Source organism: Pimephales promelas, chromosome 23 (assembly GCF_988280905.1).
Source record: "Pimephales promelas chromosome 23, fPimPro1.hap1.1, whole genome shotgun sequence".
Classification (NCBI taxonomy): Eukaryota; Metazoa; Chordata; class Actinopteri; order Cypriniformes; family Leuciscidae; genus Pimephales; species Pimephales promelas.
In genome coordinates this window covers 21,810,965-21,833,947 of record NC_142791.1, presented here as the reverse complement: position 1 = coordinate 21,833,947, position 22,983 = coordinate 21,810,965, and the positions used below count along the sequence as shown (strand labels likewise).

The window sequence follows — 22,983 nt, the reverse complement described above, 5'->3', positions numbered from 1 at the left end:
GTTCCTCTCTGTTCCAGTGTTTGGGAACCAGTAAATCTTCTTCAGTTATGTGACGAGACAGTCATAACATGATGATGACGCCGCCTATCTGTGAGCAGAAAAAACAACAACCATTTCTAGTCTCTCATTGGCTGTGACGGTGCGGGGGTGCATTAACAGTCACCCATTGGCCATTGGTAAAATAAATTAAGAAATGCATATTAGGCTATACTCTCAGGGGCCCTACTCTCAGGGGCCCTGAAGGTTTTGCTTTGCTTCATGGCAACAGTGCCCGTTTGCTGGGACCTCTTACATAGTGTTTCCGTATTTAAATAGGCTATTTCAAAATAGGCAATACATTTTTTCATTTAATTCTCTCTTAAGCAGATTAATTAAGCTCCATCATAGAAGATCCAGTCCTCTAATTTATGTAGTGGGCTATTTAAACATTTCATAAACAAAGAACACACATTACTAATAACTTGCAGCCCTCAAATCGTATTCACTTTATAGCCCTTAATCCTGTAATTTTGGACAAATGTGGGCACAGAGGACTCCTCATTTGTATTTATTATAAATGTAATATCACTGTCTTCGATAAAGTTTTGTCTATCCATTTATGGTGTTTTTTTTATTTTGGGGGTATTTTTTAATTTATTTACTTCAAAAAGTATCATATTTTATATGTAAATTATGCTTATTTTTATGTTTTATTTTTTAAAATTCTTTTAACTACATTAAAATATTATTCCAATAAGTTCTTAGAGCTAAAACCTAAAGATGAAGTGACTTTGCTGTCACCTGGTGTCTTATTTTGGCTTATTTTAGAATGCTCTAAATGAGCGTTTTTCCCATTCATTTCTATGGGTGCCCATTTATGACCCAAATACAAGATTAAGGAGTTTTTTTCACCCACTTAGCATTGTAGAATTGAGTAAAAAAACAATTGTGTGTGTTCAGGAGGCAAACTGAGAAAAAGTAGCCAAGTCTTGTACCGCTCAGAACGAGGGAAGTATTTTTAAATAAATAAATAACTCAAAACTACTTTGCCCACATTTGTCCAGAATACGGTTTCGGGGTTAAATAAGTTTATTTTTAAACAAATGAAAAATAATATTAAGGAGCATGAACTGACATTTACATAATGATTGCATTGCTTTTTTCAATTTACATTTAAATAATTTTTAAATAAGAAACAATTAATTAATGTATGTACATATGCATCAATGTTTATAGGCATTTATATTTTTTTATAAGCAGGATTATTATAGTTTACTATCTAGACACTAACCAAAACTAAACTATTAAAAATAACAAAAACTCAAAATTACTAAATAAAAACAAATTCAAAACATAAAAAAACTATAATAGTATGTATTTGATACTAAACTAACACTGGCAAATCTCTCAGTAATACAATTAATAGCACTTTTAGTTATGCAATTGTTCTTATTAATGTAATTATATAATCCACTTGATGATCAGCAAGTTGCTAGAATAATCACTGCATCATGGCCTATCTCAAGTATGTGCCATTCAGATCAGCATGCTGTTATCAACCCTCGGGGGAATGTGAAAAATGAAGGTTTTCAGGTGGTCTGAATTATGTTTAGAAGTCAACTCTTCTACGACCGGCTCGAGGGAGTGTCTTCATGTACTCCGCCTAGTGAGAGTGCAGAACATGTGTAGACAGACAGGAACAACTCCCACATGTCACACAGCCTCAATTACAGTAGCATGCTCTTATCTGGGCTATACTTGAAAACATAGTCACATGGTTTGAAAAGAAAAAAAGGCAAGAAGGAGGAGGAAGTTAGGACCGGATAGCAGCATGCTTACCTGGCAGAGTTTTAGTCTCATGAATTTACCTGACACTTCTGTGCTCTTGGGCACCTGTTGGAGGAACTGACTTGGCCAGTGCGGCCCACGTAAAGGACATGACCCAGAACGGCACTGTAGCCGGCAATGGCACTCAAGCTGATGCACTCAAAATCGTGATCGTTGGAGATGGAGGTTGTGGAAAGACATCCCTGCTTATGGTGTACGCCAAAGGAGATTTCCCTGAGGTGAGATTTTAGATTCTTGACAGTTTTAGACCAGATGAGTAGACTTCAATATCATAGACTAGAAAGTCACAGAAATAACCATTAACCCACATTCGAAACTCTGAAACATGTTTCAGAGAAGGAAACATTGCAAAATGTATAACAGTCACTTTTTTTTTTTTTTACACAATATCCTCAGCAAGTTTTTCCACTCCCAGACAGCAATTCTGGTTTCTGCCAACGCCTTGATTTTAATGTGTATTGTAGAAACAATAACTTTTCATGCACCATTATATTCCTGTACTTGTCTGATTTGATCTTGATGTTCAACAGAAATACGCTCCATCTGTGTTCGACAAATATGTCACCACTGTGTCTTATGGAGGAAAAGACATTCAATTGAATCTCTATGATACAGCAGGTAAGTGCCAACCCTGTCAGACACGAGACACACCTTAGATTCCAACCCTCATTCTCTTTAGTGACATGCTTCATTGATCAGCTAAATATGTAGGCAGGAATGTTAAGTACAACATGGGTGTGAGTAGGTCATTGGTAATAGTTTTAAGAGCTGTCATCTCTGAGATCAGGGAGCACGCACAACTTTGATCATATTTTATGATAAAAAATAATATAACAGCATATATACAGTATTTACTTCAAATTAAATATATTAGCTATGGTGAAATATTCATATTCTTACTATCACGCCAGTTTCTAAGCAGGGGCTTATTGGGCCAAAATAAGTCTGCGGATGTGGTGAAACAAGTCATATGCTTAATGTGTAATGCAGTGTGTGGATGAACATTGCATGTATTTCATGCAAATCTAAATCATTTCATTATTTACATTTAGTACTTTATCATCATATACTCCACTGTTCTAAAGTATGGGGTCAGTAAGGTTTATTTGAGAAAAACTAAATAAATGATTCCTTTTATTCAGCAAGGATGCATTCAAGTGACATTTATAATGTTACAAAAGATTTCTAATTAAAATCGGTTCTGTTCTTTTGAACTTTTTATTCATCAAAGAATCTTGGAAAAAAAAAAAAAAAGATCCGCTTTCTACTAAAAATCTTAAGCAACGCAACTGTTTTCAACAGTTGGGGAATGTTTCTTTGAGTAATTTTGTTTTATTTTTGAAGCTCCTAATTTGTAGAAGATAGGTATTTGAGTTAATATTTGATAGGTAAAACATTTAAGAACTGTACATTGAGAATCTACAGGACATATTTTTATGAATCTAATACCATAGAATGAGGATAAATCACTTAATCATCAGACATTTTATGGCTTATTTGAAAACACACATCAAAATACTGTGGCATATTGATCATGAATTTAATTCCAGTGAACCCCTAACGTCTATATTACCCAAATTTCTCCATAAATTCTGTAAAGTATGAAGTGTTAAATGAATTGAATGACATTTTCGGTAATTGTGCTGCTTATCAGACTCGCACTGCTGTCCGGACCTTCTCTGCCTCTCTGGAACAGGATGTTGAAGTCAGGATGTGGTTTTCTACCACATCTCGGTTCTTCATCGAAGTACTTAAATTCGACATACATGCTCTATATATGGTCAGATGTCTCCGCCTCTGCTTGAATGACTTGTTTTCTGTATCAGGATAGAAACACTCTAGATAATGTAGCATGTATTCAGGTTTCAGTGTGTGGTAAAATGTAATTTTAACCAAAATCTGTTTATTGACAGGCCAGGAGGACTATGATCGCTTGAGGCCTCTGTCGTATCAAGAAGTAAACCTTGTTATCATCTGCTACGATGTGACCAATCCAACATCGTTCGACAATGTCACAATAAAGGTGAAATCCACTGGGAATGAAACCGTTTACTGATGAAAGTCTGTGTTAACGTCGTTTGCTGGCAACTGTGAGCTGATAAACTTTGACCTGGAGTGTAGATGATTATACAGATGGATCACCACTGAAAACAAACAGTATTTCTGGAAGCTTTCTGAGAGGAATGTGCCGAGCCCTGTTTAAATAAAGGCACAGCAAAGGGATTGTTCATTCAGGGCCTAAAGATAGAGACAGTTCACCATTAGAGCATTGAGGAAGACCAGAACAAGTATTTACATAAAAGAAGTAGTTCTGTTTTGAGCAATGTTTTCCTCTCCTCCTACAGTGGTATCCAGAGGTCCATCATTTCTGCCATGATGTCCCCATTATCTTGATAGGTTGCAAAACGGACCTGCGAAAAGACAAGGAGAAGACCAGGAAGCTCAAAGCCTTAGATATGGCGCCCATCACCTACCTCCAGGTTGACATTATATTTACATATACCTATATACAGCGCTTGACATCAACGCATTCTCACCCCAAGGCGTCACCTTTGACCATGCTTCAATATTTGACGTTTTAGGCGCCCTTTAGCGTCACTTACATGACGCGATCCTACGGCGTCATCTAACTGACGCTAAAGGAAAGCGTCTGTTAGAGGACGCGGTTAGGTTTAGGTGTGGGGTGGGGGTAGGGTACACGCGATCCTAGGGCGTCATCTTACTGACGCTAAAGGGCGCCTAAAGCGCCAGATATTGAAGCATGTCCAAATGCTTCCCAAGGCGTCAGTTAAGTGACGCCTTGGGTGTGAGAATGGGCTGTTGACATTCATTTTTTTTTGCTCACCAGCCACTGTGGCTAGTGGTTTTCCAAAGTTAGTAACCATTCAGCATTTTCACTGACCACAATTTTGACATCGGATATCATGGGGATAAACTGCTATAGAGATATTTTATTATTATTGGATAATTTGGCAACCGGTATATTAGGCAGCTGTCACTTTAAAACCTGACACACAGATCCATTATACTGTTGCACATGCGTTTTCTTTCTCAACTGTTTAAGTTCACTTAAACATAACTGACTGTTTACGTGAATATTCGTCGAGAAATAAGCAATAACCAGAGAAAAAGAGTTTAATTTAGTACCGAAAGGCAGCTTTAACCACGCAACCTTTGGATTTGAGCACAAAAACTCCGGGAATGAGTAAAATTATGTGCAATACACAAATCCCATGCAGAAATTCAACCCCTGAAACACCAACAATATTCATCCAGGTTTGTGTCAACTCACAGTCGGAGAGATGAGAGAGTGAGAAAGCGCATCTGGTATCGTGTATATGTTCTGCCGTAAATGACTATTGGAAGGATTTCAGATATTTCAGTATTGATATTTATTGAAAAATCAATATTTTTGACAACATGCCTTTTTAAAAGACTGCAGTTGAAAAATGTATGTATTATTATACAAAATTCAACCCACCAAAGTGGCTAATAGGAGTGCTGAAATCCACCCGCATTTGTCAAAGTCAAAGTATCTTTATTTGTCTCCCCCTGAGGAGAAATTAATTTTGGATATAAAGAGATTGCTACAAACATATTACATGACAGAACAGAGGTACAGGTTTAAAACGGTTAAAAGACAAAAGTACATAAAACATTAAGGCTACACTAAGAGCTGTGCAAATAGCAAATCATATTTGTCATATATTTGTCATATTTGCTATTTGGTGTGTGTTAAAGAAGACATTTGGCAGATTTTTGTAGAAGTGAAATAAATTAAGAAAGTGAAACAGAAAAAAAAAGTTATAGAAGTTTGAGTTTATGGAAATGGTACAATGTAAAAAAAATTAAAAATAATTATATTAAAAAATATATATTTTCAAAACCTGGGCCACTCTAAATCTGCAGAAAAATCAAAGCCAAAAATCTGAACAAGTTGTGTTTAAAATTTTAGGTCAGGATATCTAAAAAAAAAAAAAAAAAAATAGCTTTCAGTAAGATTTTGTTTGGGCGCAGTACCAAACTTTTTCACTAGGGCATAACCAGACTCCATTACTGCCCGTATAAGGGCACCACCATTTCCAAATGTGTTTTGAGTGATCTGAACCATTATTTCCACAATTCTCATACAATTTATGAGGTAGACATCCTATTCAGAAGTAGTATGGGAAGTTTGGCAGACTTTGATATGAATTCAACCTCTAAGAAACATACAAAGAACACACATGTGCGTTATAGCTTCCTGCCACATCATAAATGGTGAATTTATTATTATTTTCTTTATATTTAAAACATTTTCAGACCTTTTTTCTAAAATAATTGAATATATGCAATATTTTCAACTCTTGGCATGAAAACAAACTGAGGTTTCTACCTTTTTTTCATGATTTTTCATGTTCATCAATATTACTTAAGGTCTTTTCTAAGATATTATTGTTTAAAAAATATAATGGCAAGTGTCCCACATGTGGGACGGTGACAGTTAATGTCAAGCCCTGCTTTTATATACAGTATATAGGCCTTTGTGTGTGTGTGTCATATTGAGTTAAATAAGTTTTGCTGCTAAATATTTTTATGGAAACCATGATACTTTTTTTTCAGCAAGTTCTAAACCAACATATTTAAAGGGATACTCCACCCAAAAAAGACAATTCTGTCATCATTTACTCACCGTCAAGTTGTTGCAAACCTGTATGAGTTTCTTTCTTCTGCTGAACACAAAGGAAGATATTTTGAAGAATGATTGGAACCACAGTTGACTTCCATAGTAGAAAAAAAAAACACACTATGGAAGTCAATGGTGCCAAAGTTCCAATCGTTCTTCAAAATTTCTTTGTGTTAATCAGAAGAAAGAAACTCATACAGGTTTGCAACAACTTGAGGGTGAATTAATGATGACAGAATTTTCATTTTTGGGTGGAGTATCCCTTTAAAACAGAAATAATTTGTAGCAACATAAATAGATTTTACATTGTTGGGGTGCTTGTGATGTTTATTGTTTTAATACTTTATGGAGTAACCAGGTAATGAGATCATGCTATGCCACATAAAGTAATATAAAACAGGTTGAAGGAGTAAAACACTTTAAAAAAAAAAACTTGCTGATAATTTACTCACCCCCATGTCATCCAAAATGTCCATGTCTTTCTTTCTTCAGTCGAAAAGAAATTAAGGTTTTTGATGAAAACATTCCAGGATTTTCTCCATATAATGGACTTCAAATGGGAACCAGACGGTTCAAGGTCCAAATGAGAGTTTCAGTGCAGCTTCAAAGGGCTTTAAACAACACCAGACGACGAATAAGGGTCTGGCGAAACATTTCAAAATACATAAAAAAGTTGAAGTTTTATAAGCGCAAATGCTCGCCTAGCTCTGTTCTGTGATGAGCGTTCGTGACACTCCTGTTCAAACTCATTCATCTAAATTAACAAGTCTTTTTTCAAGTCATGACTCCTAGATAAGACCCTTATTCATACCCCAGCCAGCCTTTTTGAAGCTGCACTGAAACTGTCATTTGGACCTTGAACCATTTGGTTCCTAATGAAGTCCGTTATATGGAGAAAATCCTGGAATGTTTTTATCAAAAACCTTCATTTCTTTTCGACTGAAGAAAGAAAGTGAACTTTTTTAAGAGCTTAAAAGCTATGGTTAGTAATGGTCCAGAGTAACTAACCTACATTTCTCGTTCTTAGGGTGAACAGGTCCAGAAGCAATTGAACGCTGAAGTATACCTGGAGTGTTCGGCTAAATATAGAGAAAACGTAGAGGACATTTTCAAAGAAGCGACCAAGCGAGCGCTAGCGGCCAGGGCTAAAGCAAGACACCTCCAGAAGAAGAGGAATCGCTGTGCCATCCTGTGACCATTCCTTGAAGAAATTGATTTCATTCAAGTTTTGTACATATGAACTATATTCTAAAAAATTTTTCTGGAACCACCTGCAAAGCTTCTCAGGATTGTTTAAGTTTCCTCAAAGGAATATTTTTTTGGGACATTGTCTTCCGGTCCGTGCCACATCTTCCAACTGATGATATGACTTAATGGAAATTGGTCGTGGAAGATGGATAAACTGCTGCTGATGTTTTAGGGATGACAGTACATCTCATAGGTTCACATTGGAAGTTTGCTTACAGTCTGTTGTGCAATATTGTGTTGTATAATATTACTGTACTGTTGTAATGCACAACCGACTCAAGTAACTGTCATTATAATGCACTTGGGTGTAACATGTTTCTATTGCGTAATTCATGTTATCTGCAGTTGAAGTTTAAAACTTACAGTATTTTTCTTTCTGGTGTGAACGGGCCTTAAAGTCCCCATGGAATCAAAATGGAAGTTTTTTGGCCTTTAGAAAGATGTTCGCTTTAGTGTTATCTATAGCTGTTATCTGTGCTTCAAAATCAATACTTACAGTCTCTCACTTTCGCAAATATGGATCAATGATTTTGATGACATCACTTTGCACTTCAACTTCTCATCAGATTTTCTGTCCAATGAAATGCTCTCAAGAATCCATAGTGTCCCGCCCCGTAAATTTTAAATAAACTTGGTCAATTGTTTACACACTTACTATTTTCTACATGCTGAATGGCACATAGGGGATAGGGAACGGTTTAGACAGTGTAAATATGCTTTCCAATGGGACAAATCAAGTCTGGTTTCACGATTGAAACTCCGCAGCTCCGGTCCAGAGACGCCATGCTACAGAGCGGATCTTACTGTAGGCCCACCATTTTAACTGGAATCACACTTTTTGTTTATTTCAGTACATGGATTATTTACTATCTTTAAGTTGATAAGATCTAACATAGATGCCAGAAAGTGTTGAATCATTTATGTGGTAACATTTTGTCTGTTACACCCTGTGTGTAGATTGCACAAATAAACCTGTGTTTTAAGTTATATATTGAGTATGCCTTTTGCCTACTGAAGGAAATTGTGTGTGTGAAACAGGATTCACTATTAAAATTGTATAGCTCTTTTATAGCCGTGTTCATTTCATTGGCGCTGATACTGTTCATTTTGCATGATGCAATTTTCAGATTTTAGGCAGAAATATGTAGAAAATCCCTGCCTGGTTTGAAAAACAAACTTGGTCAGAATACAAAAGTGATCTTGTTGTGGTTAGTATAAAAACTCCTGCCTAACAGGATGCGATTGCGGTAACGGAAGTCTCCAAATATTGCTGCGTGTCACAGCTATAAGCTAAAGATTGAAATGTTACTATCGATGTTCATTTATTTTGATCCATTTTGATGCGCTTTGTGCTTTTATTAATTTTACAAGTCATTTAAGCTACTCTTCAAGGTATTGAAAGTTAATTATTTACATTAATTATTTATAATTATGTAAATATAATTCATTGTTTTATATAGGGTATTGTATTTTATAAATATGTTATTTATAAGAATGGACACAAATATAACAATAAAGTAATGGGGATTACCATAACTGGTCACAACTATGATTATAAAAAAAATACTAGGAAGAATTAGTATACATTAATAAAACTTAAACGTGCAATTTCCACAAATTCTGACAAATTCAACCACACGCCCCCTTTCCACAACCACGCCCTTCAAAATATGTCGTCAACCTATTATCAGCAAACCGAACAAGCAAAATGACTGAACAAAAGAAGTGCATTCTGATTGGCTAACATATCCCGGGCCTCTTTCCTGCTGTTTAATGTGTCGAAGAGACACATGTGATTGATTTTCCACATCTTGTTTAGTCAGGCAATAGGGGTAGCCTAAATTATGTTGTTTGAAAGATTTTTTTATTGTGGTTTGCTAAATAAATGATTGAATAAAGAGTAGATAAGAAAGAATAACATTTATTTTCCCAGCATTTAACAAGTCCTAAATATTGAGGTACACGAGTCACACTTGCGCCCTCTGCAGTTGAAGTTGTAAATAATGGTATTTTCACACGAGGCCACGCAGATTGCATCAGCTTTGAATTTATTTGCTCTACAGCAACAGAAGGTCAATAGAAATTCCTTTAGAAACCTTTTCCCCCTCCAGTCTGAAGGCTTATTTTGAGACCAAGAAAAAAAAAGTGCAGTTATTTTGTTCCACACAAGCACTGATGAAGTGACATTGTGAATAGTGTTACACATGATTTAAGGAGTGGTTAATAGTTCAATAAAGCATTTCCCAACATGAGAAATCCCTGTAATTACAGCTTTTTGTCAGTTACAATTCACATGTTCCTATGAAACTTGTAACACTTGTGTTCTAGGCTAAAGTAGTAAATCAGGTGTGAACAGATAAAGGAGTCCATTAAGGCCAACAAATCATCCAGTAACCAAATGCAACTTCTTTCACTACTTGCTTGTGTAATATATAACATAGGAAGAAGGTCTTGTCAGCAAACTCCCTGATGGCAAACAATGAAAGATGTTGGCAAAAAATAATTCTTTTTTCCTTTGACACAGTCAGTAAAAGTAACAGACACACATACCAGCTCGTTCAATTACAGCAGATGTAATCCTAACAGCATTCATTCACATTAAGCAAGACATTGTTCAGAATTTCAACTGTTATTTTGACTTATAACGCAATTGACTATGCCTTTAAATACAAATACCATACAGGTGGAAATCATGAAACAAAATAAAAAGGGATGCTTCTTTAAATATAGACCATTTCACAAGATGTAAACAACACTGGTCCAGAAGCACTTCCTGTTTCAGTTTGCAACTATTTTCTTTATTTCACATGTAAAGAAAACCTCTTAAAGATGTTTGTTTAACTTTTTGATTCAGTTTTAAATGTTCTGTTGGTTGTATTTTATCCCAGCTTTTTTGTAGTGTTAAAAAACTGAAACAGGAAGTTCTTCCGGACCAGTGTTGTTTACATCTTGTGAAATGGTCTATACTATGAAGTGTTACAGAAGCATTATTGCCATCGTTAATAAAATAAATCCACATTTTCCCGGTATCATGTTGCCTTAATTCAAATATCTGGCCTTGCTCAATCACCATACTAACAAGCCACGACGTGCAAAACACACCTTTCTCTTCAAGTACCATCGTATCAATTCTTTCCCACAAATATGTAACATATGCTTAGGCTAAAATGTCTTGTAGCAGAACAAGTACTTTAATCACTATCCAGGTTTATTAAAAACCATAACAAATCCCTTTGAGATGCTGCAATGAGCTGAGCCTTCCTGCTGTGTTGCATAAAGTTGAAATGTGGCTTATTGTAAACATATCCATGCACAGGAACAAAAAACGTGAATCAAAGTCTCCTCATTTACAGTGTCTGACGGTTGTCAGTGGCTTCTAACCCAAACATTACCCTCTAATTGCTGTGATTGCATATATAAGCAAAAACAACACGGCAGGCGATAGGGCAACGTAACACAATCTTGAGTTTCCACTGCCGCTGTTGAAATAAGTCAAGGCAGACGTCAACATCTACCTTCAACCCTCTCCAAACAGCTCGTGGGAAAAACGAAACAGTTTTGTGCGCTTCCGCAGTTCAGTTCTTTGAGTTCCACACTGGCCTCGCTGCGTATGAAATCTTCCAGTTGGTTAATTAGTTTTCACCTTTTCTGTGTTCTTCTGGACCTTCTGGTGGACCACTTTTAGAGTAGTGAGAAAATTTCCCAGGAACAGGATAAGAAACGTCAAGGCCAGCATGAACACCTGGAAGATAATTGAAGTAAATCTTTAAATGATTTCTGGAAAACATAAAAGTGCACAAAATCCTGTGTAAAAATTGCCTAGTGTATAATGGACAGCTAAGGTGTTCATAGTGGTTCCTAGCATGCTGCTAAATAGCTGTTAGGGTGTCCAGGGTGGTTTCACAAGATGAAATATAAGACCCTTCAGAAAATGTATTATAGTGCGTCAAAAACAAACCGGTTTTGGGTGTGTCCTTTTAAATGCAAATGAGTATTTCCCCCCTCGCCTTTCGAGAAGAGGGTGGGGCTTTTAAAAGCTTGTGTTTCGGACACTCCAGCAACAACAAAAAAAATGTCAGAAATTGTCAGTGGCTGTGTTCGGCCTTATATGTTCAAACCAAAGGCGGACACTGATGGAGACTCAGACAATGCAATTGGACGATTCTGAATGGTTAGTGGATAGATATATTTACGTAATTGTTTTGGCGTGATTTAAAGGGATACTTCACCTCTGGAAAGATGAATGTGTATTAAAAATGGGTCATTTATGTAGAAGAAATGTGAAATTATTTTTTAATTTGGAGCTTTCTAGACTGAGAAAAGGCTTATGAGGATGAAAGACAACAACTCCCAGAATGCACACCTCGCCTCAATAGATAAAATGATTTGAAGTATAACAGTGCAGAAGATTAACACTTGGGGTTGAGCAATAATCTCTTTACCTGCCATTCCTTGCAGTCATCACGGGCAGACAGGTTAAAAAGGGACACAGCGTTGTACAGCTGCCAAAACTGACCAGAGGACAGAAAAGCAACACAAATATCTTATACAATATGCCAGTCTGTGAACTGAATCAATATACACCAGCATTCAATAAGTAAGGTCGGTACGATTTTTTACTGTTTTTTTTTTAACGGTGTTTTAGAAAGAAGCTCACCAAGGCTGCATTAAAGGTGCCCTCTGTAAAAATTGAGGTTAAATAGCCCAAAAATGAGCTACACGCATCAAAAGAATTAGAAGAAATAAGGTTGATGATGTCATTAAAAAAAATGACAAGTAATAGTGCTGCCGAGATATTAACCTGAATTAGCATGCTAAATGACTAGGCAGGTGTCGTAATACCAGGCCATGGGAGGCGGTATGCGGACGGGCAACATAACCACCAGCCAAACTGCAATACACGAGTAACACGCGCGCCTTGTGTGTACTTGAACCTGATGTCAGTCGTGTGGAAAATACAACCCACTACTACATTTCAGTCCAGGGAAGAGTTAAAAAAATTATTGGTCGATATTATGCATGAGGAATACATTGTGGTAAGTTGTAACATACTGTATCTTTCAACAGTGTTCGTGTTCTTTTACCATTAGCTAGTAGAGAAGATCGGTTCACGTGCGCTAGGGATCTGTCGGGTAACATTTACAAGAGCCAAAACCGTATCTATTGTTTGAATTGCGTAATAAAATTAACAGAATCTTAAAGCTGAGCTTTTTTTATATCATAACTAACCTGCTCTGTTTAGTCTATCGTTCTCCGTGTCCTTTTCTGTGCGTGACAAAATGGATGTGTGGCGTGAGAGTGTGTGAAAAGTGTCAATTGTGTGTCTCATGGTGAATTTGTGAGAGTTGGCAGCTCTGAAAGACGCTAGCTTGGTCCACATCAGGGAATGCTGTCTGTCAAATTAATTCAAACTAATGATAAAAATGTAATATGAACAAAACGAATACCATAAAACTAGAAATAATAGCTTGGGCTTTAATTTTCCCATATCGTCGAAATGCACCGGCTTGTCTATGAGACGGCCTATATAATTTAGTGTTGAGATGTTGTTCATTGAGTCTCTAATCTCTAAAACTCTCCAAATGCTCCACGTTTACTATCGTGTCAATTGATTTGATTAATATGCGCGAGGGAGACAGAGCAACACAGCGCTCGCCCGTGTTGTTTGAAGACATGAGAGTGCGCGCGGCCGCGGAGGTATTTCTGGAGGTATACTGCCCCCATCTGGTATGGAATATGGTTTATGATTTGATTTTAAAACCCAGAGGGCACCTTTAAAGGAGAACTCTGGCGCAAAATGAACCTTTGGTCTAATTACACATTGGGTACCTAGTCAACTGTTCTCTGAGATTCGTTTTCATGATAATCAAATGTAAAGAGTTTTATCTCTAAAAACTGTTTAGTGTATACGCTAGTTGTATATGGGGGTATTTAAAAAGTAAAGAGAAATCGCTAGTTAATATTACTAACAAGGCTCAAAATAGCACCACACTAACACAGTAACATAATGAGGGTCCATACATGCAAAACGAAGCATTGAGAACTTTGTAAGAGTACAGAAGATTTTTTATAGTCAAACCATGAACGACGTGCCAAGTGAGCTGAACTGAAGTTCAGCAAACTTCTGAACTGTATGAACGTCGGTCGTGGTTCGACTTATCGAGACTGTTTTCCAAAGATGTCTGCTGCTTGTATACATGAAGTGCAGTGCACTGTCTTTATAAAATATCTCAATGCTTTGTTTTGCATGTATGGACCCTCATTATGTTACTGTGTTAGTGTGGGGCTATTTTGAGCCTTGTTAGTGGTATTAACTAGCGATTTTTTTTTTTACTCATTAAATGCCTCCATATACTAGCGTATACGCTGAACAGCTGAAAACTCTTTACATTCGATTATCCTGAAAACAAATCTCAGAGAACGGTCGACTAGGTACCGATGTTTTATTAGACCAAAGGTTCATTTTGCTCCAGAGTTCTTTACAAAATATTGTAAAAACAGTAAAGTATTACTGCAGAATATTATTACCCCAGACTTTAGTGTCACATGATCATTCATATATGCGGATTTGATGCTCAATAATGCTCAAAATTCTTATTATTATCAATGTTGAAAACAGTTGTGCAGCTTAATATTTTAGTGGAAAATATTTCAGGATTCTTTGATAAATAGAGCAGCATTTATTGGAAATATAAATCTTTTGAAATAGTATATACAGTTGTGTATCTTTTCAAAAATCCAGTTACATGTTGTGAACTTCACAGCTGTTACACTGTAAAATGGATTAAAAAACGTTTATGGACTACATTCATAAACTTATTTTTAATGTGACTACAAAGTTGCATAAGAATCAATATTTTAAAAGGGAATGATGCATGAGAAACAAAAGGAAACACTTAAATGCTGTAACTCACATGGCCAAAGAATAGAAACGGAAGGAGGAACGTAAGCCCCCTCCACATCCATGACTGAAAGCCCTCTGTAAGAGTAACATGAGAGGTCAGTTGAACACGCAACTGATGACATCATACAGATCAACATTTCTCCCATGATTCAAATCTGTCACAACTCTTACCCACTGTCAGGTCTAGCTGGTTTCTTTCCCCCAGAGCCCGTAATCGATACAAGCAGCCGCTCTGATAGTAATATTGTAGAAACTGCACACAACCTGCCAGAGAAACAACACCATCACTATAAACTAGAACAGCACACAACCTCACTCTAAGACAAACAAAAAACATACTGAGCAGCTAATAGATCATACACACTCTGATAGATGGAGAACGCCAGGAACTGACTTCTGAACATCTGATACATTGAACCTTCTGGCCTTAAAAGAAGAGGGGAAATTAAATATAAGTTGTGGATGGGGGAAAAAAGATTTAATTATTTAATGTAAAGTCTAAAACACGTACCATGTCAACATAACACCTGATAAAAAGGTTGAGACGTAGTGATGCGACACCCACCAGCCTTTAATTCTACAAAGAAATAATAAATCAAAAAGTCAAAATCTTCATAATACAACAAAAAATTTGAAAAAAATAAAGTAAATTAATTACATAGCCAAATAAATAAATAAACAAATTAAATTAAATACCACAACCAAATAAATACATGAACTAAAAATAAATAAATGAGTGCAGTCAAAACGATTAATTGCATCTAACATAAAAGTTTGTAAATATATATATATATATATATATTTAAACACACACACACACGCGTATTATTATCAATGTTACGTGTGTAAATACATGAACTAAAAATAAATACATTTTACCAAATAAATACATGAACTAAAAATACATAAATGAGTGCAGTCAAAACGATTAATTGCATCTAACATAAAAGTTTGTAAAAAAAAAAATATATATATACATACATACATACACACACACACACACACCTATATATATATATATTACAAATAAAATACTACAGTATTATTAATAGTAGTAATACTTGTATAGACAAGTACTACAACCAAATAAATTATCAAAAACAAACAAATAAATACATAAACAAAAACAACTAAATTAAAGATCACCACCAAATAAATAAATAGAAAAAAAATACAATAAAATATTTTTTTTCAAGCTTTTTTTTTGCCAATTTTTTGTTCTTTTTTAGAGATAAGAAGAAAGTATCAGGACGAGAGATTTGAACCTGCGTCTCCCACTAGGGAGTTGGCACTGGCACTGAACAAATGCATTTTAAAGTGAACGTGAACTCACCGTGACCCATTGCTCATGAGGATGCTCTCTCTTATTGTCAATGTGCAATAATACCACACCAATAAAAAGTTGAAGATTTCATCTGTAACTCTGTGAAGGACACATCGGCATGTTAGACTCCAACAGAACCTTTCCCTCCACAGAATAACATTACATTTTTCTGATCTTACCGGTAGTTGAAAAGGAAGAGGCAGGTGACGGCACCAAACATTAGTATTATAGTCATATAAAGTTTGAACTTCTCATATTCATCTTTGTACGCAAATCTATTTAGAAAAACACAGAATTAGCAATTTTGTTCTGGGAACTCTCTATGGGCTCAACGGACATGCTCACATCTGACTCACTTGGCTTGGTTGCTGAGGAGCGTGACATTCACATTTCCAAGGACCAAATTTAAGTACAATCTGAAATGAGAAGAAAAATTCATATTATGTCCTTTTACAAAAGTCTTGATGATGTTTTTGGGGTCTACTAGAATAGGATTTGAACACATTATTTTTCACACATTTTACATTGTTTTAGCACCTCTTTTCCCAGTCTGTCAGTAACGCTCTGTTTAGATCCGGTCTCTACGAAGCCCCTCCTTCCAAAAAGCGCAGTGTGCTCTGATTGGTTGGCTGGACCAGTGTGTTTGAGTGCGTTTTGGGAAATGTCACGACCCTTACCATAACCACAAGTTTCAACACATTATTAATGCTACTTAACCAGACCTTGTCCTGTTTTTTTGCTTTGCCTTGGGTGGGAATTATTTAAATGAGGTGACACGTTCATTTCCGGAAGAAAACTACACTACACAGAACTACATTCAAGGTGTTTCAGGAAGTAACACTGTAGAGAATAACTTCCTTTGGAGTAACTTCAAAAAGCCTCAAAACCTAACCACATAACTGTGGTATTATAAATAACACAGAATGAAGAACTAAAACTCACCCATTTTTCTTTGGCAAATAGGACTCCATGTCAAAAAAAACATTTTGCCTTTCTTTAATTTGGACCTGCAGGTCATTAATCACCTCCGATTCTTTTTCATCGCAGGTTTTCTTACACCTGTTTTCAACAAAAGAGGAAAAGGATCTGTTTACATCATTGTGAATGCATACTCATGATCTTTAGTAACATCTGAAACTCTGCTCATACTTGTGAAGACTTTGCTTGAGGTCTTTCAGGGCTTTTCTTTGTTTGCTAATGGCACTGCTGCATATCGCCTGCAAGTTTGTCAGCTCTTCCAGCTTCTGTCTGTACACTTTGTGCGTTTCCTAAAGTACAAAACACATTGAAAGTCAACATGGAATCAAAATGGTTTCCTAATACATGCATGACCTTTCAATGGGCAAATGATATCCACTGAAGGCTTCATTCCAAGCATGAGGCATTTCAAATATTAGAAGGGCATTTTAAGAATGGGACAATTCTTTCCATCTCGATCTCTAAGTAACAGATGACAGCCGAGTGTAGATTAATAATGGCAATACCATAGTACTGAAAGACCACAGTATTCTTCTTCTATCTAGTACCATGTTATTTACATGAGGACATCCACACAAATAACTTATTTGTACACAATAAACAAGATAAATATTTGATGTATATCACAGCATTGAATGATGACAATGTTTCATGAGAATACCAAGGTACTACTGTGGTATATGTCCAAACTCCACAGTATTCCCATGCCCTAAAAATACTTTTTTGACAGTATTCAAACCCCTGGAGCTTCATGAACTTCATATCAATCACTGATTCAATGACTAGAACGTCATCATCCTGTAATCTGACCCTGGCTCTCAAGAATCGATCATTTTAAGATAATTTTAACAGTTGAGCAACAACTCTTGGTTAACATCTTAACTTACCTGGTTTAACCAGTTCAATTCGTGAATCATTATCATGTACTTTAGTGACACACCACATTTATTCAAATAATAGAACGAATATAAGGCTTATTATTTTGAAATTTTAATATGTTATTAAGAGAACTAACACTGGTTTAATACACATGTATAACGTTAGTCAGTAACAAAAGGAAATCAGTTCATCTGATGAGCTAAAGCCTGTTAGCCGTATCATAAACATCTAAAACAGGCACATTTGCTTTTTACTAACACAAGATTCATCTTTTGGCTACCTGAGAACACATATAACATATATCCGTTCATTCCAAACCTGCAATTGCTGATATTCTTGATCTATTTCTGTCCATTCACTTTGACATCTCTCCAGTGACATTGTACCCGTCGGCGCTGGCGCTGGCGCTGCTGTGCCGCCCTCTGCCGCTAGTAGGCGCTCCAGCTGTTTATACAAGCTCCGCTTCTTCACCCGTCCACCAGGCAAGCATAAGATTCTGAGGATGACAGCGCCACCTAATGACTGGGAGCGCGAGCGAAATAAATATTAGTCGAGGCTTGTTGCTAAGTTACCGTACACGAATTACATGTGTGTTTGGTTTAAGTGAAGTTTGGTGACAGGTAAGATCAGATACTAATATTACTAATAGGTATAACGTTACCATATTCCATTTTCATCTACTGTTACTTAGTGGTACCATATTCTAGAATTTTTTTTTAATATTCTATAAAAAAAATTCTAATAGTAAATATATTTTTATGTGCAGTATGCCTTTCTTGAAAAGACCACAGACTACAGAACCACGTGTAAAACTTTGGGACAGAAAGGCGCAAAAATGTGGACTGCACCATACTGTGTATTCTGTCAATGGGGATCAGTACACGGGCGACTGGATGGATAATAACAAACATGGTAATACAGTACTTAAAGGCATAGTTCCACCCCAAAATAAACTTCTGTCATAATTTACTCACCCTTAAGTTGTTCTAAACCTGCATGAAATTCTTTCTTTTGTTTAACATAAAGGAATGTATTTTGAATAGTACTATGGGGGAAAAATATAATGGAAGTTCAGTGAAACTGTTTGCTTATCCATATTCTTTAAAATATCTTCTTCTGTGTTCAGCAGAAGAAAGATTTTCATACAGGTTTAGAAACAACTTAACTTGAGGCTAAGTAAATGATAACAGATTTTTTTTTTTTTTGGGTAAAATATCCCATTAAAGGTTTTGATGTTTTAATGTTTTGAAATGTTTTAAACATTGCAGGCCTCGAAGATCAGTAAGGAACCTTTTATGCTGGCAGTTGTAATGGACAAGCCTTAATTTAATTTACTTTGTTATTTAGATGTGTTCTGCAGATTGCATTACGTGTTTCTAGGAAACACTGCTGTCTTATCAAAGCTGAACAAAGCTTTTACTCTGATAAGGAAAAGGAACACAGGTTTGGAAGAAAACAGGAATGATCTACGATGGGGAATGGATGCATGGAAAGCGAGAAGGGTTTGGAACCCTGAGCAAGACTGACCCTGAAACCAAAGAGTATGTGAGGGTGTATGTCGGTTCCTGGCGAAATGACAAAAAGGAAGTGAGTATCAAACACCGTTTGCCATCATAGGGCCCATATTTTCCACTTATAAACCTTTTTTGCCTTTCAAAGGGTGCTGGGACATATTTCTACAGTCCGTCTGCTTTCTATGAGGGGCAGTGGAGTGCAGATCAGAGAAGTGGATGGGGACGGATGCAGTATGAGAACGGGGAGCTGTATGAGGGAAAGTGGCTGAAGGACAAATGTCATGGACAGGGTTTGCTTCTACTAGGTACCGATTTAAACTCAAATGAGCCAGCTTGGTGGATCTCACAAAAACATGCCCAGCTCACTCACATTTGATCCAAAATTAAAATAAATAAATAAATGAAAGTCAAAAATATTTTGCAGAAAGAAAATGAAGCCTGTTATTAGGACCTTTAATATTATAGCACTGTAACATTATTTTTATGACAATTAAGTGCACATTCATTGCATAGAATAATTAGTCAAAAAATTTAAATCAGCATAAAATAAATACAACAAACATTACTTTATATATAGTAATGTTTGTTGCGTTGATTTTTTTTAAATTGATTTTTTGATCATATCATATCATATCATAAAATGTTATACATATACACATATATTAGTGCTGTTCATGGGTATGTATATATATATATATATATATATATATATATATATATATATATATATACATAAACTATCTATAATCTGTATCTGCATTATCTGTATATCATAAATAATAAATGGAAATGTTATTTTATTCAACATTACATTGTATTTGATTTAAATAAGTGTATTATATATAAATGATAATAAATGTTATATATATATATATATATATATATACAGTGAATATATATACACATATAAGTGCTGTCAAATCGAGTAATCGTGATTAATTGCATCTAAGATAAAAGTTTGTGTGTGTGTGTGTGTATATATATATATATATATATACTGAATATGCATGTGTGTGTGCGCATATATACATATTACAAACTTTGAGAGCACTAATAAATAAATATAATGCATTTTCATTTTTGCATAATAGTAATGAGAATTAAAAACTTTTTAATTAAAATAATAATGTTATGCAAATGATCTTAATGGACCTAAAAATAAGGCAATTTTCTTCTTGCAAAATTTAACTAAATAAGTTTTAACTGTGAATATCAAACCAGACATTTTTTACTTTTTGTTTTGTAAAGCTAATGGTAACCGCTTTGTTGGCACATGGAGCGATGGACAGAAAAATGGACAAGGCAAGTTCTTCTACCTGGACAGAGGTCAGTTGTACGAAGGCTTTTGGGTTGACGGTGTTGCGAAGTGTGGAACCATGTCTGATTTCGGGAGAGAAGCAGCAGTTAGGCCAACAGTGTATCCAATTCCCAAGGTGAATGATTAACGCTGATGTTTGCTAATTTGCATAATTTCCATTTTAACAGTAATGCATGAAGAGCATACAAGCTTTCGGTCATAGGTTCTGACCATTGTAACAGCAAACAGCTCAAAATGATTTACATAGTTTGATACCTAGTACTGATTCTGATTATTTTATGTCCAAAGGTTTGCCTACAGGATTCACAGGCTGTACTGATGGAGGCACAAGCATATTTCACTGAGGACAAGGAGAAATCAACAGAATCCAAGTCATATGGTTGCTAGGCAATATGTACCTTGACAATATCTAACTCAAGAAAGGCAGACTTTGGATAAGGAAAGCAGAGAAGTATTTTTTTTTTTATCAACTCCTCAGTCATAATAAAAACCCAACAGAATAAAATAAACGCTGTTGGTACATTGTACTAATAGCATTAAACAAAATGCTCTTGATGTTCATTTTGGCAACACATCCTTGTCATACATGATGTAAAAAGCACAAAAAAGGTGTTTGGTTGAAGTATTTAATCGGAATGTCTAAAAAAAATGTGGATTTTCAAATTCCAGTGTGCACTAATAAAAAGTGCTTCAGAACTAAACTTTACACAAGCCGTTTCAACAAAACGAATTTTATTTTACACACTTTAGAAAAAGAAATCATTGTACTTCAATTTGGCAATACTGTACATGTGATTAAATGTCTATATATGTGCCTCTTTGAACATTTTAGTCAATGCTGCTGATGCAAATACATGCTTAAATGGTCCTCTGCTTAATGAACACTTAGTCTAAATTAAGTTTGCAAGCATAATCGTACAATCCTGCAAGTTCCTCAGCCATGACGACTCTAAGTACTGGCTTACAAACCTCAGAATGAACAGAGGCCCCTTTAATGGGAAGCGGTTTCAAATACTACCAAAAAAGGTCAGACAAACATGTTGAAAAAGTGCCTTTCTTTGAACTAAAGATGTGCTCATGCAGGGGGCTTTATTTAAGAAAACAATGAAGCATGAATAAGACTATGTTTTTTGGGGTTTTGATTCAGCTGTTCAACAGCAAAGCCCTGATTCAGAAAGCATCAACAATTATTTGGTCAAGTTAACATGAAATTGTCCCTGTAAGAATGTAGCTTGCCTTGTGTGAAAATAGAAATCTTGTAATTAACAAATTGGCACAGCTGCCATTCTGAAATAAAGGATTTTCCCTGTGGTGTATTAAGAAGAGGAAAAAATTAAAGTGCCCCTATTATGCTTTTTCGAATAGAACTATTCATGTAGAGTGTAATACAGCTGTTTGTGAATGTAAAAGGTCAGAAAAGTTTCAAAGATCAAAATGCACGATAAATGGAGTTGTTGTCTCCCTACAAGTGAGAACCGGTTTTGAACTCCCTGAAATAAGTCGCAAATAATTGCGGTCTAATTTTCTGCACAAATCTATGTAGTTTTGTAACACAATTTCATAATACCAGCCAATTCTTCATCGAACAACATCTACTTTGATTTGCCCTTCAAACACTATAGTTGTAGCTGACCAATCAGAGCAGAGTAGACCAATCACAACAGACTGGGTCATCTGGGGCCTATACCATGAAGCCGGTTTAGGTGGCTAGCCAGCTTCAGTTTAGTTTGCGCCAACCCTGGGTTTTATGTACCATGAAAATGGTTTGGCTTTAAGCAGTGTTCATCGCCATAGTAGCTTACGCTCCACAGCTAACCTGGTCCGGGACAGGTTATGTTTCAGGTAAGAGGTTGCAAACCGAAATTGGACCAATCAGCTGTGAGCAAAGTGACACATGTCTGACGCGATAAAGTCACTCCACCTGTTTCCACTCCAAATTAAAGGTCACTACACAGCAAATGATTTTAAAAGACAAAATCATGGCTTTTAGTAAATAAATTTGTATGATTTAGAAATTATTTCTGTAATTAATATACCCTTAAACAATCTCACATGTACAATTTCAGTTCATCAATTGTGATTACTCATATTTTAAATGAATACGTATATAAAGGTAATATAAATACGCTTTAGAATCAATAAATGAAGCTATAAAATGACACTTGAGCTTAAATGTTCAATTTTCTCTATATATAAGTGAATTGTGCTACTTCTCTCACAAGAAATTAATTTCAATGAGTTTTGAATGAGTTTCACTCTTTCTCAGCGTGTGATTGGCTGTTCGCTACTGATGTCACACCTAAACTCCTAAACTCAAGATCAAAG

At 35.7% G+C, this 22,983-nt stretch overlaps 3 protein-coding genes across 3 annotated transcripts; 2 read left to right on the top strand and 1 right to left on the bottom strand.

Annotated features, from left to right (window-relative positions):
* The first annotated feature begins 1,520 nt into the window (after positions 1 to 1,520).
* Positions 1,521 to 8,728, top strand: rhof (ras homolog family member F). The gene is made up of 5 exons (XM_039664351.2): positions 1,521 to 2,045; positions 2,358 to 2,445; positions 3,741 to 3,850; positions 4,173 to 4,307; positions 7,521 to 8,728. The coding sequence occupies exons 1-5, from the start codon at positions 1,917 to 1,919 to the stop codon at positions 7,686 to 7,688; spliced, it is 630 nt and encodes a 209-aa protein (XP_039520285.1). The 5' UTR covers positions 1,521 to 1,916; the 3' UTR covers positions 7,689 to 8,728.
* Positions 8,729 to 9,768: 1,040 nt separating this feature from the next.
* On the bottom strand, positions 9,769 to 18,248 carry tmem120b (transmembrane protein 120B). Its single transcript, XM_039664352.2, has 12 exons — positions 18,145 to 18,248; positions 17,119 to 17,237; positions 16,912 to 17,028; positions 16,326 to 16,385; positions 16,149 to 16,244; positions 15,979 to 16,068; positions 15,157 to 15,222; positions 15,010 to 15,071; positions 14,817 to 14,909; positions 14,656 to 14,720; positions 12,184 to 12,252; positions 9,769 to 11,483 (listed from the first exon to the last, which is right to left on the bottom strand). The coding sequence occupies exons 1-12, from the start codon at positions 18,205 to 18,207 to the stop codon at positions 11,370 to 11,372; spliced, it is 1,014 nt and encodes a 337-aa protein (XP_039520286.1). The 5' UTR covers positions 18,208 to 18,248; the 3' UTR covers positions 9,769 to 11,369.
* morn3 (MORN repeat containing 3) lies at positions 12,596 to 21,694 on the top strand. Its single transcript, XM_089126124.1, has 6 exons — positions 12,596 to 12,777; positions 18,593 to 18,738; positions 19,256 to 19,413; positions 19,486 to 19,645; positions 20,589 to 20,773; positions 20,947 to 21,694. The coding sequence occupies exons 1-6, from the start codon at positions 12,761 to 12,763 to the stop codon at positions 21,043 to 21,045; spliced, it is 765 nt and encodes a 254-aa protein (XP_088982250.1). The 5' UTR covers positions 12,596 to 12,760; the 3' UTR covers positions 21,046 to 21,694.
* The last annotated feature ends 1,289 nt before the right edge of the window (positions 21,695 to 22,983 follow it).